The sequence below is a fragment of the Amyelois transitella genome, chromosome 18 (assembly GCF_032362555.1).
Source record: "Amyelois transitella isolate CPQ chromosome 18, ilAmyTran1.1, whole genome shotgun sequence".
Classification (NCBI taxonomy): Eukaryota; Metazoa; Arthropoda; class Insecta; order Lepidoptera; family Pyralidae; genus Amyelois; species Amyelois transitella.
In genome coordinates this window covers 8,258,962-8,275,037 of record NC_083521.1, presented here as the reverse complement: position 1 = coordinate 8,275,037, position 16,076 = coordinate 8,258,962, and the positions used below count along the sequence as shown (strand labels likewise).

Below are 16,076 nucleotides of genomic sequence, written 5' to 3'. Positions count from 1 at the left end.
GCTTCAATGATGCCCAAAATAACTATTCCACGCGGACGAAGTCGCGGGCACAGCTAGTATAATATATAAAATTGTGGCAATCGAAAGAAACAACTGCTAAAAGTAAGTATAATTAACAAAAGTAAACGATTATATTACTTTACTTTTCGCTATTTAGCTTAATTAACTTCCCAGCTTGGCTTACATACATACATACATATCTATATCCCTTGCTAGGTAGACAGAGCCAACAGTCGTGAAAACCTGAAAGGCCACGTTTAGCTGTTTGGTTTAATTATAGAATTGAGATTCAAATTGTGCCCATCGCCTAAATGAATAATCCCAAGTTTATAAGCCTATACCTTAGTCGCCTTTTACGACATCCGATAGTGCCGAAAACCACACGGCATTAGAGTGCACCAACAAAAATAATTAATTACCAATTTTGTTGCAATACATTCGGTTATCGATAGTACTATTGTTTTTCCTCAAACTATCGATTGTTTATCGAACCGGTATCAATAGCTATTTGAAAGTCGGACGGCAACACTTCAATATTGCATGATGTGGCGAACGCACGTGGCGCTGTTTTTTTAAACGGTTTTATTTAGCTCACCCCGTTTGTTTTATTTATTCTTGGGTCAAATTTAGTAATTCAAATTTCACCCTCTTCCTGTCAACCGATTAATCTGAAATTTTGTATACACTTTGGATTTTGGTGACAATATAATTATGTTTATTCATTATCATTATAAATTCAAGATGGCCGCCGTTACAAAATGGCGGATAATTTAGGTTTCATTAATCCCATCAATATGGGTATCAAATGGAAGGGCTCAACAAGCAGAATACAATATACTATAAAAAATTGAAATCCAAGATGGCGGCCTCTACCAAATGGCGGATAACTTAGGTTTTATCAATCCCATCAACATGGGTATCAAATGAAAGGTCTCAACAAGTAGAATACAATTTACTATTCAAAATTAAAATCTAAGCAGTGGGATAAAATGTAGCCTATGTTACTCCTGAAGGTTAAGTCTATCCCTGTGCCAAATTTCATTCAAATCGGTCCAGTAGTTTTTGAGTTTATTCGTTACAAAAACAAAAAAACTAAAAACTAGAAAATAAAAATAGGTAAAAAAACTTTTTAAGTTAAACGGTTTTATGTTAAACATACATTGCAATGTTTAATATAAATGTACTAAAAACCAAAAAATAATAAAATAGATACAGTCGTGGGAATTATAAACATATGCATAGACTAGACTAAAATAAAACCGTGGGGCACGTCAATTGTCTACAAATTATAGACTTAATGTGCGATAGAAGAATCGTTTAATTCGTCGTTAGGCAGTTGGCCCGCAGACGGTGCGCAAATTACTTACTATTTTGCTGGCTAGCGAGGAATCGTTTCACTGCTCGTAGTTTGTCTTTAATCGACAAAACTTATGATAAAAGTACTACTCGCTCAACATTATGAAACCCTAAAACTCGCTTAATCGAGCTTGCTAACTTGTTTCCACATTCTAGCCCTACTTATCACACGTCCATCGTTGTCGGTTGAACAACTGCCTAATTATAGTGTAACATTACAAAACAAACATTTTAATCAACGATTGTAGACAATTGACGTGCCCCACGGTTTTATTTTAGTCTAGTCTATGCATATGTTTATAATTCCCACGACTGTATCTATTTTATTATTTTTTGGTTTTTAGTACATTTATATTAAACATTGCAATGTATGTTTAACATAAAACCGTTTAACTTAAAAAGTTTTTTTACCTATTTTTTTTCTTCACAATTTTAAATATACATATATAGTGTATGTGTCAATTCTAGCTTCGTAAATGGTTTTGTTACTAGTAAGAAGATTTGCCATGATGGGTAATATGATTTCTTAGCAAAGTAGTAATTATTATACCCAAATATATATAGTTAATCTTTCAATAAAAGTATAGCACAACATATATATATATATATATTTTTATCTTTTATCTGTTACATCTCGAATGGCGTGCTTGAATAAAACACGTGCTTGTAGGTGAAGGCACTTTCACTATCGACAGCACGTTTTAATGTATAGATATGTAAAATATTAAAAAAAATTAAACTATTTTTATAGAAAAATCGTGGCAAATTTGACAATGCGGTTGACATAACGTCAGAGGGAATTTGCTATGGTGTAGTAAGAGAATATTTGTTTAACAAGGCCTGATTATTGTTCCCTTGGTGCACAAGTCCTACGTCAATAAAAAAAAATTTAAGAAAAAAAAGTATTCACCTCCTGCATGATCTGCATCGGCCGCTGATGCAGGATGTGCGGCTGGGGCTCCGGGGTGGAGTACTGTGGCGGGTGCTCGTTCTCTTGTTTGACTCTACGTAACATCGGCTCCCCGCTCACTGCCGACATCATTTGCACCTGGAACAACTGTTCATGATCAATTGTACATATTGCCTTTGGATGTTATAACAGTATTGTGTTGTACTTACGTGTAAAAAGATCAGAAAATCATTTAAATAAATATATACGGGACAAATTACACAGATTGAGTTAGCCTCGAAGTCAGTTCGAGACTTGTGTTACGAGATACTAACTCAACGATACTATATTTTATAATAAATGCTTATATCATCACATATATACATACATTAACATCCAAGACCAGAGAAAGTTCGTTCCTCGTCATGCCCTGGCCGGGAATCGAACCCGGGACCAACCGTGACACAGTCAAGCGCACTACCGCTGCACCACAGAGATATTTATGTAGATATTTTGATGTGCGATAGTAGAATTGTCTAAATACATCGATTATTTAAAGCTGTTCCTCTTTTTGATTATTAATGCAGACCATCCTCTTATACATCCTGTATTTTTGTGTAAACTTGAGAATTATTCAAATAATACTCTTGTATGCAATGTCATAATGTTCATGTCAAAAAAATTGAAAATACCAAGACAAGTTACGTTTTACACAATTTAGAATATTAAATTTAACTTATTTTAATTTTGAGTCACTGGGTCATACTCGTGAAATTTAATTCTTCAGTAAAAGAAACTACATTTGAAAAAAATCCCCGGAAATACCATTAAAGATTTTATTTTCAAAAACAAATCTAAAAATAAAATGTCATTATTAGTACAGTTAGCTGTCGTCATGATGTTATCAAACAAATACACCATATTCAGCTTGCCCTTCATATATGTGACCACGAGCGTGACCCACTGACTCAGAATTTAAATTAAGTTATACAGTTTTAAATTGTCTTACATCATCTCTGGGTTTTCATTTAAATGTTTTATCTCCACCATCATTTTTCAAGGCTTCATTGTCTTTTTTTTACTTTATCATTTGAAATTCTTAATGCAGATGTTGTGAGGTACTGAAGGGCACATCTTTTACAAGAATGAGAATAATTTTTCAGGTTTCTTTTATACCGGCGTGTCTAGAAAGTTGTTAGCTTTTACGTTACGTGTTCACCTCACCTCAGTCGCAGGCTTTTGCGACAATTATCACAGAATATTTACTCAGCTTGCAATATCAAGTGCAGGTTTTAATTATTTATTTCCATGTGTTAATTTTTTAAATCTTTTTCGTGTCTAGGTTAGGTTAGTTAACTTTCTTACTATTTACGCAACCTTTCTTTGATTTTATTTTGTTACTCTCTCCGCCCAAAATCGCTCGTGATCATCATGAAGTCATCTTGACATAACCAAATAACAACCTTTCCAACTTGAGTTTACTAAAAATAAATTGTTAAGATAGACATATTTTATAGGACTTTTAAAGATGTTGTAAGTATAAAATTTGTTTAAGTACAAAACTAAGGAATTGCGAAGAACATCGCAGAGGTTGTATGAAATAAATGCACATAATATTATAGTTAACGAAAAAAAAAACAAACTGTGAAACGCAGCATGTTGAGTATAATTTACCTTTAAACTAATTAAAAATTCCAAAAAATCTACCATAATATTATAAATGAGGCGTAAAGCCGGGTTTCGTTAATTACAAAAAGTCACGTTTTGGCTAAAAAAAAAATAACCAATCTTGCACCAACCAAACATGTTTCCTTGCATTGGAAAAACAAAATAATTTATCTACGACGAATAAAAGTTTCAAGGATGCGCGCGAGTCGAGTTCATTGTCCGCTTGACATTGGCGGCTGTTATACATGATAATGTTGTATGACGCAAGCGGCTTGCAAACGTTTAAAATAGTTTTGAATGCACATAATCGCTACGCATCACTTTAATTCCTATTATGAATGGTCAGTTCACTGTTCTTATTTCATAATGCGAGCATTGCTGATGAGCAACGGTAAATTGTTCTGCCTATTTTCTAATAGAACGTTCGAGCAATCGCGACCTACCTCAACAGAGTTTCTTATATGCCTACAGCGCTTAGATAAATATGTAAACATGAGGCGGTAATGCGATAACAAAAAAAAATATATAACATACATTCAGTCAGAAAAGTATCGGGAATGGATTATTTATTTATGGTTCCAAATTCAAATTTTTGTTTTTTTTTGTTGTTGTTAGATTGGCACAACTGTTTTCCATTTTGGCGCGGAGTTTGAGTTGCATCTGTTGTTTACATTAAATACAGTGCTATTTTTAGTTATATCATATCTAGTGTGTATTGCTAATTTCATAATGGATAAAAACATCGAACAAAGAGTTTGTCTTAAATTTTGCATTGCCAATGGAATATCGTGTTCGGAGTCACTGAAAATGTTACAGAAGGCTTACGGTGAATCGACTTTATCAAAAACTCGTGCTTATGAGTGGTACAAAGCGTTCAAAAGCGGTCGAGATGTGATGGAAGATTTGCCTCGCTCTGGTAGGCCATCAACGTCTGCAACTGAAGTTAACATCGCAAAAGTGAAGGAAATAGTGACTGAAAATCCTCATTCAACTTTGAGAGAGATAGCCACCGAACTTTCTGTATCTCACGAGTCGATCCGTACCATTTTAACTAATAATTTGGGTATGAAACATGTTGCCGCTCGGCTAGTCCCAAAAGACCTGATTTTTTTTCAAAAACTCAATCGCATGAGAGTCGCTGAGGACATGCTAGAACGAGTCAATTCCGACCCAACATTCATGAAACGCATTGTTACTGGTGACGAGACGTGGGTTTACGAGTTTGACATGCAAACTAGTCAACAAGCTTCGGAGTGGCGCCTTCCAACTGAACCGAAACCGAAAAAACCACGCCAAAGTCGTTCAAAAGTCAAAGTCATGTTGACTGTTTTCTTTGACTATCGCGGTGTTGTGCACTCGGAATTCTTGCCGGAAGGTCAAACGGTAAATAAGAAATATTATTTGAGTGTTATGCGGCGTTTAAGAGAGCAAATGCGACGAAAAAGGCCAGATTTGTGGAAAGAAAAATCTTGGATTTTGCACCATGATAATGCACCTTCGCACAAGGCCATCATTGTGAACGAATTTTTAACCAAACACTCAACAAATACCATCGAGCAACCACCATATTCACCAGATATGGCTCCAGCCGACTTTTTTCTTTTTCCTAAACTCAAATAACCACTTCGTGGCACCCGTTTTCAATCGGTAGAAGACATAAAAGAGAATTCGCGGCGAGAACTGACCTCAATTCCGGAAACAGCGTTTAAAAAATGTTTTGATGATTGGATTATTCGTTGGCGTAAGTGTATCGTTTCTAAAGGAGCATATTTTGAAGGTAATAAAATAAATTTGGATGAATAACAAACAGTTTGTGTATTATTGATCTTTTCCTGCTACTTTCTTGACAGAGTAGTACATATTAATGATATTTTAAGCAGTTGAATAATATAAAGATCTGTTGCGAAAGCGGTCTAAAAATATCCAGGGCGCTCGTGGAAAACATTTCTTTTAAGAATTTTTGTCGTGAATTTATTCGGAGTTTAGTATAATTTGAGGTTATCCAAATAACATAATGCAAATGAGGGCAGATTTTTTTTTTCATAGCAAAGGACTCAAACGCAATACTTATGTAAATCACGTCCGCTCAGTAGGTAATGACAGACAGGACATTCTGAAACAACGTAGTTTCCGTCAAAGGACTTCCTGTGTTCTATAAATATGTGTGTTCTGTATCATAATAGAATTCTCTTTTTAATGCCATTAAATACAATAAATATGTATAAATGTAATTGTATCTTAATTAAATACATACAAAAAGCAAATATTGATAGGGTTATTGAAATTAATATTTTGTCCTATATTATTTGAAGTAAATCGTCTTATTCAAAATATGTATTTAATTTGATTTTTCTTATACCAACAAAATATATTTTTGTGTTCCACTAGAAACGGTCACTATTGTTAACTTTTTATACATCATCGTTATTCCAAGCGCACTTGGAATCAGGAATATCACGTCATTTTATCAATGAAAAAGAAATCCCCTTTAAGGCTCTTCCGTTTACCTTCCTTCATACCAAAAAACTCGAATTCCCACAAAATACAGTAGGACCACATCCTTGCAAATAAAAAAACATATTTGCTCGACTTGTTTGCGCATCAGTCCGAATTACATATCAGCAGAGATAAGGACCAGATACCTACGAGACGTGTATAACTGATAATGGTACCTGATTACCTACTGCGCCGATGTATTGCAATAGGTATGGGGAGGGGTCGGTGACCGGCCGACCGCGGTCTCACCTTTTAGATTAGATAAACGACTCCTAGATCTGCCAAACGCGGGCACAACAATTCTGATGTTGAGGTAGGCATAGTCAGGCATCACTGGCTGTACACGTCAGAATGATTGGCAATTATTTCCGTCATTTAAAGATCCGTTCGTGAAAATAACAACCTTCACATTTTCGGTAAGAAAGAGGAAAATAAAAAATATAGCTTAAAATTATCTAGTTTTATATAAAGTTTAGTACACGTCAGAATGATTGGCAATTTGTTTTCGTCATTTAAAGATCCGTTCGTGAAAATAACAACCTCCACATTTTCGGTAAGAAAGAGGAAAATAAAAAATATAGCTTAAAATAATCTAGTTGTATATAAAGTTTAATATGAAAAAAGAGTATTCTTCTTTTATGCGACGGGCTAGCAATCTGTCACTATACTAATCTCAATTCTATCATTAAGCCAAATAGCTTAACGTGGCCTATGAGTCTTTTCATGACTAATCTCAATTCTATCATTATGCCAAATAGCTTAACGTGGCCTATGAGTCTTTTCATGACTGTTAGCTCTGTCTTCCTAACAAGATATATAAACGTCATTATATGTATGTATGATATTTCAAATATTCTTGAATGACTCACTATTTTATAATACAATATTATGAAACTCAAATAAATACTGCAGTGATTTCAAGGCTAAAGGAAGGGCACCGAGTGTAAGAATTCAAACAATACTTGTTGATAATTAAATTTGTAACATGGTAACACTAACCTCACACATCTTTACAACGTAGCCATTTTGGTACTTGGATTGTATGTTAATAAGATGGCATTAATTTTCTATGCGATTATAAACCTTCAAACTATGATTCCTTTAAAGGCTGTATGTAATTATTGAGTTAACACTGTCTAGGTGCAGATGACGCAGGTTTCACAGACAGGGAATGCATAAAAAGGTGCCTCTATTCAGAACTTACTCGTCTATTATAATTTCTTCTCTAATCTTAAATAAATAAATACATTAAAAAGCGAAACCAACAGATCTTTCAACGCAATTGTCATACCACAGAAATTTGGCAAGCGCGTTGCTTTTATGACGTAGGTATGTAGGTACTCAAATTAAATAAGATTTTTAATAAAAGACTAATGGAGAAGTCAAGTACATACATACATAAAATCACGCCTTTTCCCCGGAGGGGTAGGCAGAGATTACATCGTTCCACTTGCTACGATCTCTGCATATTTCTTTCGCTTCATCCACACATTCATAACTCTCTTCATGCAAGCTCGGCGGTTTCGGGTACTCTTGACCTGACCTTTTACCAGGACGTCCTTAATTTAATCAAGACATCTAGAAGACAAGAGTGTAAATAAATTATAGAAAACATGTTGATTTAAAAAGAAACAGTTTCTCTCACTACTTTCATATAACAAAGTAAACTTAATACTAGGAGAAATCCCGATCGGGATAAGTCCGCCATTGTACATATTCTTCTGAATCCAATGACTGTTTTGTGATTCGTTATATTCCTTTTTTATGTGCAATAAAGAGTTTACAAACAAATACAAAGTAAGTGTATGTATTTTTTTCTTAATATTGATCCATAGAGAACCGGATATATGACTCAGCGTAGACTTGCGAATTCTATTAAGTAAATAATGCTTAGGTGTGCTCGAGTTAAAACACTGACGCATTCTTAGGTAAAAAAAAAGGTGAAAAAATTGCAGAATAGCTACTTATTAGCGAAGAGTGGTCAAACTGACAAGTTTCATTTTGTAATAAAGACTTTAGTTCTACCTATGCCGTGCGTGACTTTAGTGCCGTGTGGTTCCGCACCGATTACCGATTAAAAAAAAGAATAGGACCACTCCATCTCATTCCCATGGATGTCATAAAAGGATAAGGGAAAGCCTTATAAATTTGGGAATTCTTCTTTTAGGCGATGGGCTAGCAACCTGTCACTATTTGACTCTCTATTCTATCATTAAGCCAAACAGCTGAATGTGGCCTATCAGTCTTTTCAAGGCTGTTGGCTCTGTCTAACCCGCAAGGGGTATAGACGTGACTATATGTGCGTTAATTTTGGACAAATGCTCCCTCTACATATAAGTGTGAGCGACACGTGTGTCAGAGCGAAAAAATAGAACGCGTGACCTCGTGATTTACATTATAGAAAAACCCGGACCTACCACAACACAACGCGAGACTATTTTATTGGCTGTTATACACGCAGCATATTATCAATGTCAACTATGTGATTCTGTAATGATAACTGGCATATGTTTCGTAACCTTCATTTCACTATACTTACAATGCATACTTAATAGAATAAATTATCGTTATGCTATTTTCAGTTAAATATGGAAATTCAACTTACTTTCATTTAAATTTTACAGGATTTCTATTTATACCGCGTTTCACCTTGAGGATTTTTGTAACCAATTTTCTCGATTTCGAGTGATTATTTAAGAACCCGCCTTAACGAAGGTCTAAATTTCTAGAATAATAAGAAAAATCGGTTCTGTCTTGTAAGAAATGAAAATTGATTTAAAATAAACAAATTCACAAATAAATATATACGGGACAACTACGCAGATTGAGTTAGCCTCGAAGTAAGTTCGAGACTTGTGTTACGAGATACTAACTACTCATAAAGATAAATATTCAAGACCGAGGTCATTCAAAAAAAGTTATTTTCTCATCATGCCCTGGCCGGGATTCTAACCCGGGACCTCCGGTGTCGCAGAAAAGCGTACTACCGCAAATGTGACAAAATTCATAAGACGCTTTATATAGTCGTTTATGTGAGGTAAGCTTTGAGCGTTTCGTTATAAAACATACGATTCAGGTTTAAAAAAACAACATCTGTGTAAACATGTCTACAGAGTCTACGGCAGTAGTCTATGACTTACACAATTGTACCTACTGGCATTACTCATGGTTAAGAGGAAGTGTTCGAAGGATTACTAATAAATAACGTTAACGTCAAACACAATATCAAGTTACAAATCAACACGTGAATGTGTTTTTACATTTTATTTTATTGTTTTTTTTTTTATACAACTAAATCTCGTAAGAACAATGTAATAATAACTTATTCAAATCAAAGATGCAGCAACATAGTTGCATAGATGCAGCGTTAGTTATTTGTCCGAAAATATTTAAAAAATGTAAATAATTTAAGTAAATCATTGAATCAATTAAAATCGACGTCTCAAATGCGCAAGAGCACAACACACATTTGTTACTACCTAATTAAATTTCTAAAAGCAAAACTAAATTCAACATACATTGAAATGACAACAGAAGGTGGTATAATATTGACGTGAGAAAAAAACCACAAAGTGCAATGACTTGTATGACATCATGACAATCGTTAGTTGTTAGAATACTTACGCCATTTTTCAGTGGTTCACAAGCAAACCATTAAGACAAAATACTAATTAATTTTTAATAATTAACTGGAAAATATTAAAATAATAAATACATTGCCAAATACAAAATAACAAAACATAACATAAAATCACGCCTCTTTCCCGGAGGGGTAGGCAGAGACTACATCTTTCCACTTGCTACGATCTCTGCATACTTCCTTCGCTTTATCCACATTCATAACTCTCTTCATGCAAGCTCGGCGGTTTCGGGTACTCTTAACCAGATAAAAGTATAATACATTAAAACGTTAATGGAATAGACTCTACAAAACTAATTAACAATGTTGGAGACCAAGAGAAATCTAAATATAGAACTATTTTACCTACATTCCTACTGAAAAACTTTCCCAATACCCATGTCGCCTACAAGATCGAATCGAACTCATTACTGGAAAATCCCTAGACCTTAAGTTTTACCTAGACTACTAGATTTCGATCATACCACTGGTTATTGAGTTCAAAAGTGAAATTGTTTATAATGATAAGCGGATAAAAATAGAAGCCATCTCTCACCATTTTGCGTTGTAACTCTTAGAGGTTAATCAAAACATCATGAGCTTAAAATAGCTTGAGGCAGGTCATGGATTACGCCTACTGTGTTTGATGAGGCTTTGCCCAGGCAAATTCGGCGGCTGTGGAGCCCAAATAGGTAGTGGGGATGGGTGGTGGGGTGGCGGGAAGTGAGGTTGGGGCGAAGGGCGAGCGGTGGGGGGAGGGGTGCGTCTAGACGGCGGCCTTGACCGCCGCATGGTTTCCGCGCGGTGAGGTCGCGCAGCCCAGCAGCCTACAAACCGACTGTAGCTTCGACGAAGCAGACGGCCCATGCTTTATGGCGACCCGTTTGTTATCATGATATAGTTTCAGCGTATTACCTACCCTTATTCCAACTAACCCCGGTCTAAAGAGCAAAGTATTTATACAATTAACATGAAACAACATTACTGAATCACAATTCAAACTCATCGGTCTTTTCATATACAAAGCAGAAATTTCGGGTAGGTACATAGATGTTTTTTCCAAAGCCCTATAGTTGCTCAAAGGGCAATTTAAACGGAAAATAGTAAGTAAATTTTGGAACAATTCTCAATGATTGCAAAATTAATATATGGTTAAGGAAACAAAAAAAAACTCAAAACTTAGAGAAACACTAACGTGACAATAGACATAACATACTAGAAATATAACTCAAGATGATAATTTAGCAAAAAGTGGTGACCGTGAAGATACTTATAAAAGATCCGTTGGGAGACTGATGCCGTAAGAGGCCTCCCTGCCTAAGATGAATATAATTGGGACAGTTCTAGCAAGACCTTCACCGGAATGGATAAAAACTACTTGAGGTAATGTGACGATTACATCACTCAAATTGAGATAATTGCTTGTTTAAGTTTTCTTGTAAGTACTTTGGGAAATAACGATCTCGTTACGTCAATATGTACAGATACAACGAAATATAATGTGAGCATTTGAGCACTACTCAATCATCAAGACAAGTCGTTTTCATCTTGATGTGACCGGTGATCGAACCTAAATTTTGTTAAAATGAGTCATAGGCAAAAACATTGAGCTTTGCACCAGTGCTCTGCAGACTTTAGAGGCCGCCACAGGTATAAACTAGTTAAATCTAAACAAGACAATATTCCAGAAATTCAACTACGCAGCAGTGATAATCTACACAAACAAATTATACATGCACAATGAAATTAATGCTCGAACAGAATTCCTAGACTTGAATATATAAAATTCGATACCTAATCGACTATAAAATTCGGTCGAACAAGGCGGCTGTGCAAAGAACGCACCGGCGCGGCTCGGTCTGTGAACTCGACGCGATTCGACATTGTGCCGACATTGAGCCGAGCTAAATAACGCAGATAGCAAGAGGTCGACGACCGACAGCGCCCAATATCACGCGGAAGATCACAAGCTTCGCAAGCACCTGTCGATGCGGCGTGCCATTATGTAACCAGCGTACGCATGTTACCACGACCTACCCCAATTGAACGGAACTTGTCCAACGATTAGCATTCTTTTGACGCGCACGCACAACGTTCTCGGCGCGTTCTTTCGGCTTTGCTTACTATGAATTTTGATGCAGCATTGCCAGTCGCCTCAAATTAATAAACTTATCAAAATCAAAGAACAAGGAGCACAAAAATTAAAAAACGTCTCCAAAGAGCCGCCGTTCGGAAATGATGCGTAGCGTTTCGGAGCCGAGACAGACGCGAGGAGAGGCGTGAGGCAGGGCAGGAGCGAGGCCGAATATCTGGCGCGGGGTGACATTGGCCGGCCGTCGACACTAGCTCGAGGCCCGACCTACGCCACGGCGGCCGGCGGTAGGCGCGGAGGCTCCGGGCGCGAGCACCAAGAAACCACAAATCACATTGCAAACAGAATGTTTTCGCCTATGGCTGAAACGATCCGGATCTCACCGCATCTTTGGTACACAATATGTCTGGTTGGCTGTTCCATATTTTCTAACGCATGGTTGATTTCACTACATAGCAAAGTCGCTTACCGCGTCTATATGTATGCTTATATCTTTAAAACTACACAACGGATTTTGATGCGGTTTTTTTTAATAGTGATTCATAAGGAAGGTTCATATGTATAAATTCTACACATGCGAAGCCGGGGCGGGTCGCTACTTAAACATAAATAAGTATGCGTTAAAAGTATAAATGTAAATAAACATTATCTTTGTTACATACAATGACTTAATGCGAACTGCGCAGCACATATATTTTTAGATAATTTGAACGAAGTTCGCGATCATACTTGTTTTTAATTCAAAGCCAGTCGCTGTATTACATGACTTTATGACGTAAAGCGTGGATGTTTTTTTCAAAAGGATTAAGAAATTACAGACAATTTAAAGAAAGGATAAAATCTACAATTCTAGATACCACTTGTTTATGTTATGAACCATAAATGTATGCGCATTGTTCCATTATTGTCACAGATATAGACGTGTAATTTAATTTGGAAAAAGAATACACAGCATTTGTAGATCTAAGATATGCCAAACCTATATTCAAACATGCTCCTATAATAATAGAGTATTGGTTTTCTATAGGTATTACCGGAAATCCTATACTTATATTCCCCAAACCTTCTTGTTCAATGAATCGTATGATCACGTTAAAAATCATTCCAACGCAACGCCTCCCATCTATTTGGTTGAAAATTTAGCATGTTACTAACATCTATTGAAAAGCTCTCATTTAAAACTTTGATCCTGTAAACTTAAATCATTCCAGTTACTGTATTATACCATGTTTTCTTTTTTGTGCAATAAAGAGTTTACAAACAAACTAGCATTCTATGCAAGTCAACTTTAATAGGAAACAGATAAAAATCAAATGTAAAATTTAAAATTTGAGCGCTAATTTTAATTTCTATAAAACTCGGAAATCGGAAAAATGTGGTTAATAATGTTAAGTTTGTACTCTACCTAGCATGCAAATAAGATATTTCACTCAAGTCCTGGTCACACAAAGGCAGAATGTAATTGAAACATGTTGAAAATTATTTTAAAAAGTATTAACCTCTAAAATATAGATCGAATAGGTATTGACCTTAGTATGATTTAAACTTAACAGCTAGTTTATAATACGAGAAGTATGACTAAAGTATTTGGCTCTAAAAAAATTAATGATTATTATTTCTCAGTATGTTATTAATATGTATGACCGATTTTATTGTTGATAATAAAATTTGTCTCAAATTAAAACTAGTTATCTCATAAAAATCAGATAAATATTGGTATAATATTTTTACAATAATATTCTAAAATACGGAGACTTCCTCTAAATATATTATTGTGTGCAGTTCAGAAATGCTCACTATGGGTTATTACTTAGAAAACCTGCGTTCTATATCTATATTATGTTATTATCAAAATAATTCCGTATTTTCCAAAAAAAATGGTTTAAATTTTAAAGTAGCTCATTGTTAACGGGAGTTTAAACAGTAACGCCATCTGTTGCTGCGTGACCAAACGAAGACAATAAGTATGATAATCTACTACATAGACGACATTAGTTGACACGCTTTATATGTCAATTGATAATTTGATCACAGATTTGGTACTAAATTAATAATAATTAAAAAATAATGATACAAAATTACAAAAGAAAAGTTTAATTTAATGTAAGGGGTGATATCTCTACTTAGACAATGATTAAAAATCTCTAGGAATATTAGTTTACAATGGAAGAAATGAAACGATACAACATTTCCCTTCGGCCATCACAACAGTGACATTTTCGATATCGGTCAGGATTGTAAAGAAGTTTTTATAATACAATTTATTGTTTATCGCCTGCTTATTTGTTGGAATCATTCACGTGGTGTTATATCAAACATTACAGAATAAGTGCAAAACATCAATGAGATTGTTGATAATGCGTAAACATTAATTATCGACGTAATATATCAAACGATAGATACTACGCAGCAATTGTTTCATCATGTATGTACAGTTAAATCCAAATTTTGACCCGTATCCGTTTTCTGTTTTTTATCAAAATATATGTCATAATTAAACCTCAACCAATTTTATGAAAAAAATAATAACATTTTTATTTATTTTTTTAGTTTAATAAGATGCTTATTTAATTTAATAAGATACTTAGGTACTTATTTAATTTTTTCAAACGTTTTATGACAGCGAAGAAGCATAAATGCCTTGTAAAAAAATATATTTTATAAAAGATTCCTTTAGATTTATAAATCAGGCAGAAGTTGCCTGATGTGCTTCTATTGTAAAAAAAAAAACAAAAATGTTTTTTTTTTTTATTTTTTCACAGAAGTTTGTGATGTTTTATTCCTTTCTGTAGATGATACCTAAGTAATCATATCAATAACCATTTAATAGATATTGTCTGCCAAGCTATCCTAACCCCTAACCCCAGATAAAATTTTAAAATGTTACATATATGATAAATCATACATTATTGATATAATAACATGTACTTAGACAGACGTAACCATAATATTTCTAACTTATAAACAAATGATTTCTAGTGCCATGTGGTTCCCCGCACTTTAGAATAGAAGCAATCCATATATTTCCCTTGGATGCCGTAAAAGGCTAAGGGATAGGCTTATAAAATTTGGATTCCTCTTGTAAGCGATGGGCTAGCAACCTGTCACTATTTGAATCCTTATTCCATCATGAAGCCATAGAGCTAACCACGGCCTTTCAGTCTCTTTGAGACTGTTGGATCTGTCTACCGCGCAAGGTATAAAACGTGATAATATGTATGTATATAATACTGGTAACTAAATAAGTAATTTAATTAGCGACGGAAAACAATGCCAGTAAGTAGGTGTCTTATTTTAAAGCAACGCGGGTTTAGCGAAATTACTTACTTAGGTATTACTGACAAGAAGTAGATGCTACTGAGAAGAGTAAGGATAAATACCTACTGTGAGAAATCTAATAATTCAATTATTTTCTAAAATCGAGGGGTTAAAACTTCTCTAAAAAAAAGTTTTTTTTATATGGGACAAATTACACAGATTGAGTTAGCCTCGAAGTATGTTCGAAACATGTGTTGCGAGATACTAACTGAACGATAGGTACTATATTTTATAATAAATACTTCCCTGGTATATAAATTAACATCCAAGACCAAGGCTAATAAGAAAAAGTTCATTTCTCGTTATGCCCCGAACGGGATTCGTACCCGGGACCTCCGGTGTCACAGACAAGCGCTATTATTTCAACTGTAGTAATTGTGTGGCTAAATAAATACTCTGCTTTTTTCAGACCATTGGGGCAAAGAAGTAATACCTATAAGTGACACTCGACCTTTTTTCTTGGGAGTCTATACCGCGACATGATAGGAATCTTCCAAGGAAGTTGAAACTAAAGATTAAATATCTTAATTGCTGATCGATAAATTTAATGGACCAATCAGGACAAAGGGAAACTTTGTATTAAGTCTCCTAGACTCGAAACCATTGGATGGCTTATGCAGGAGTTAGTACGAATTCTA

General features: G+C 34.9%; 1 protein-coding gene across 6 annotated transcripts in view; it reads right to left on the bottom strand.

Moving 5' to 3' along the window:
* The window catches only part of LOC106137434 (steroid hormone receptor ERR2), a 39,780-nt gene that overhangs the window by 9,280 nt on the left and 14,424 nt on the right, over positions 1-16,076 (bottom strand). For 3 of the 6 annotated variants that reach the window (XM_060949307.1, XM_060949310.1, XM_060949306.1), the window contains one exon: positions 2,267-2,413. In XM_060949307.1, the coding sequence (XP_060805290.1) occupies positions 2,267-2,398 (132 nt within the window). In that variant the 5' untranslated portion in view covers positions 2,399-2,413. Of the gene's footprint in view, positions 1-2,266; positions 2,414-3,254; positions 3,719-16,076 lie in introns of those variants that run through there. The other 3 variants (XM_060949308.1, XM_013338259.2, XM_060949309.1) reach the window with 2 other exon arrangements.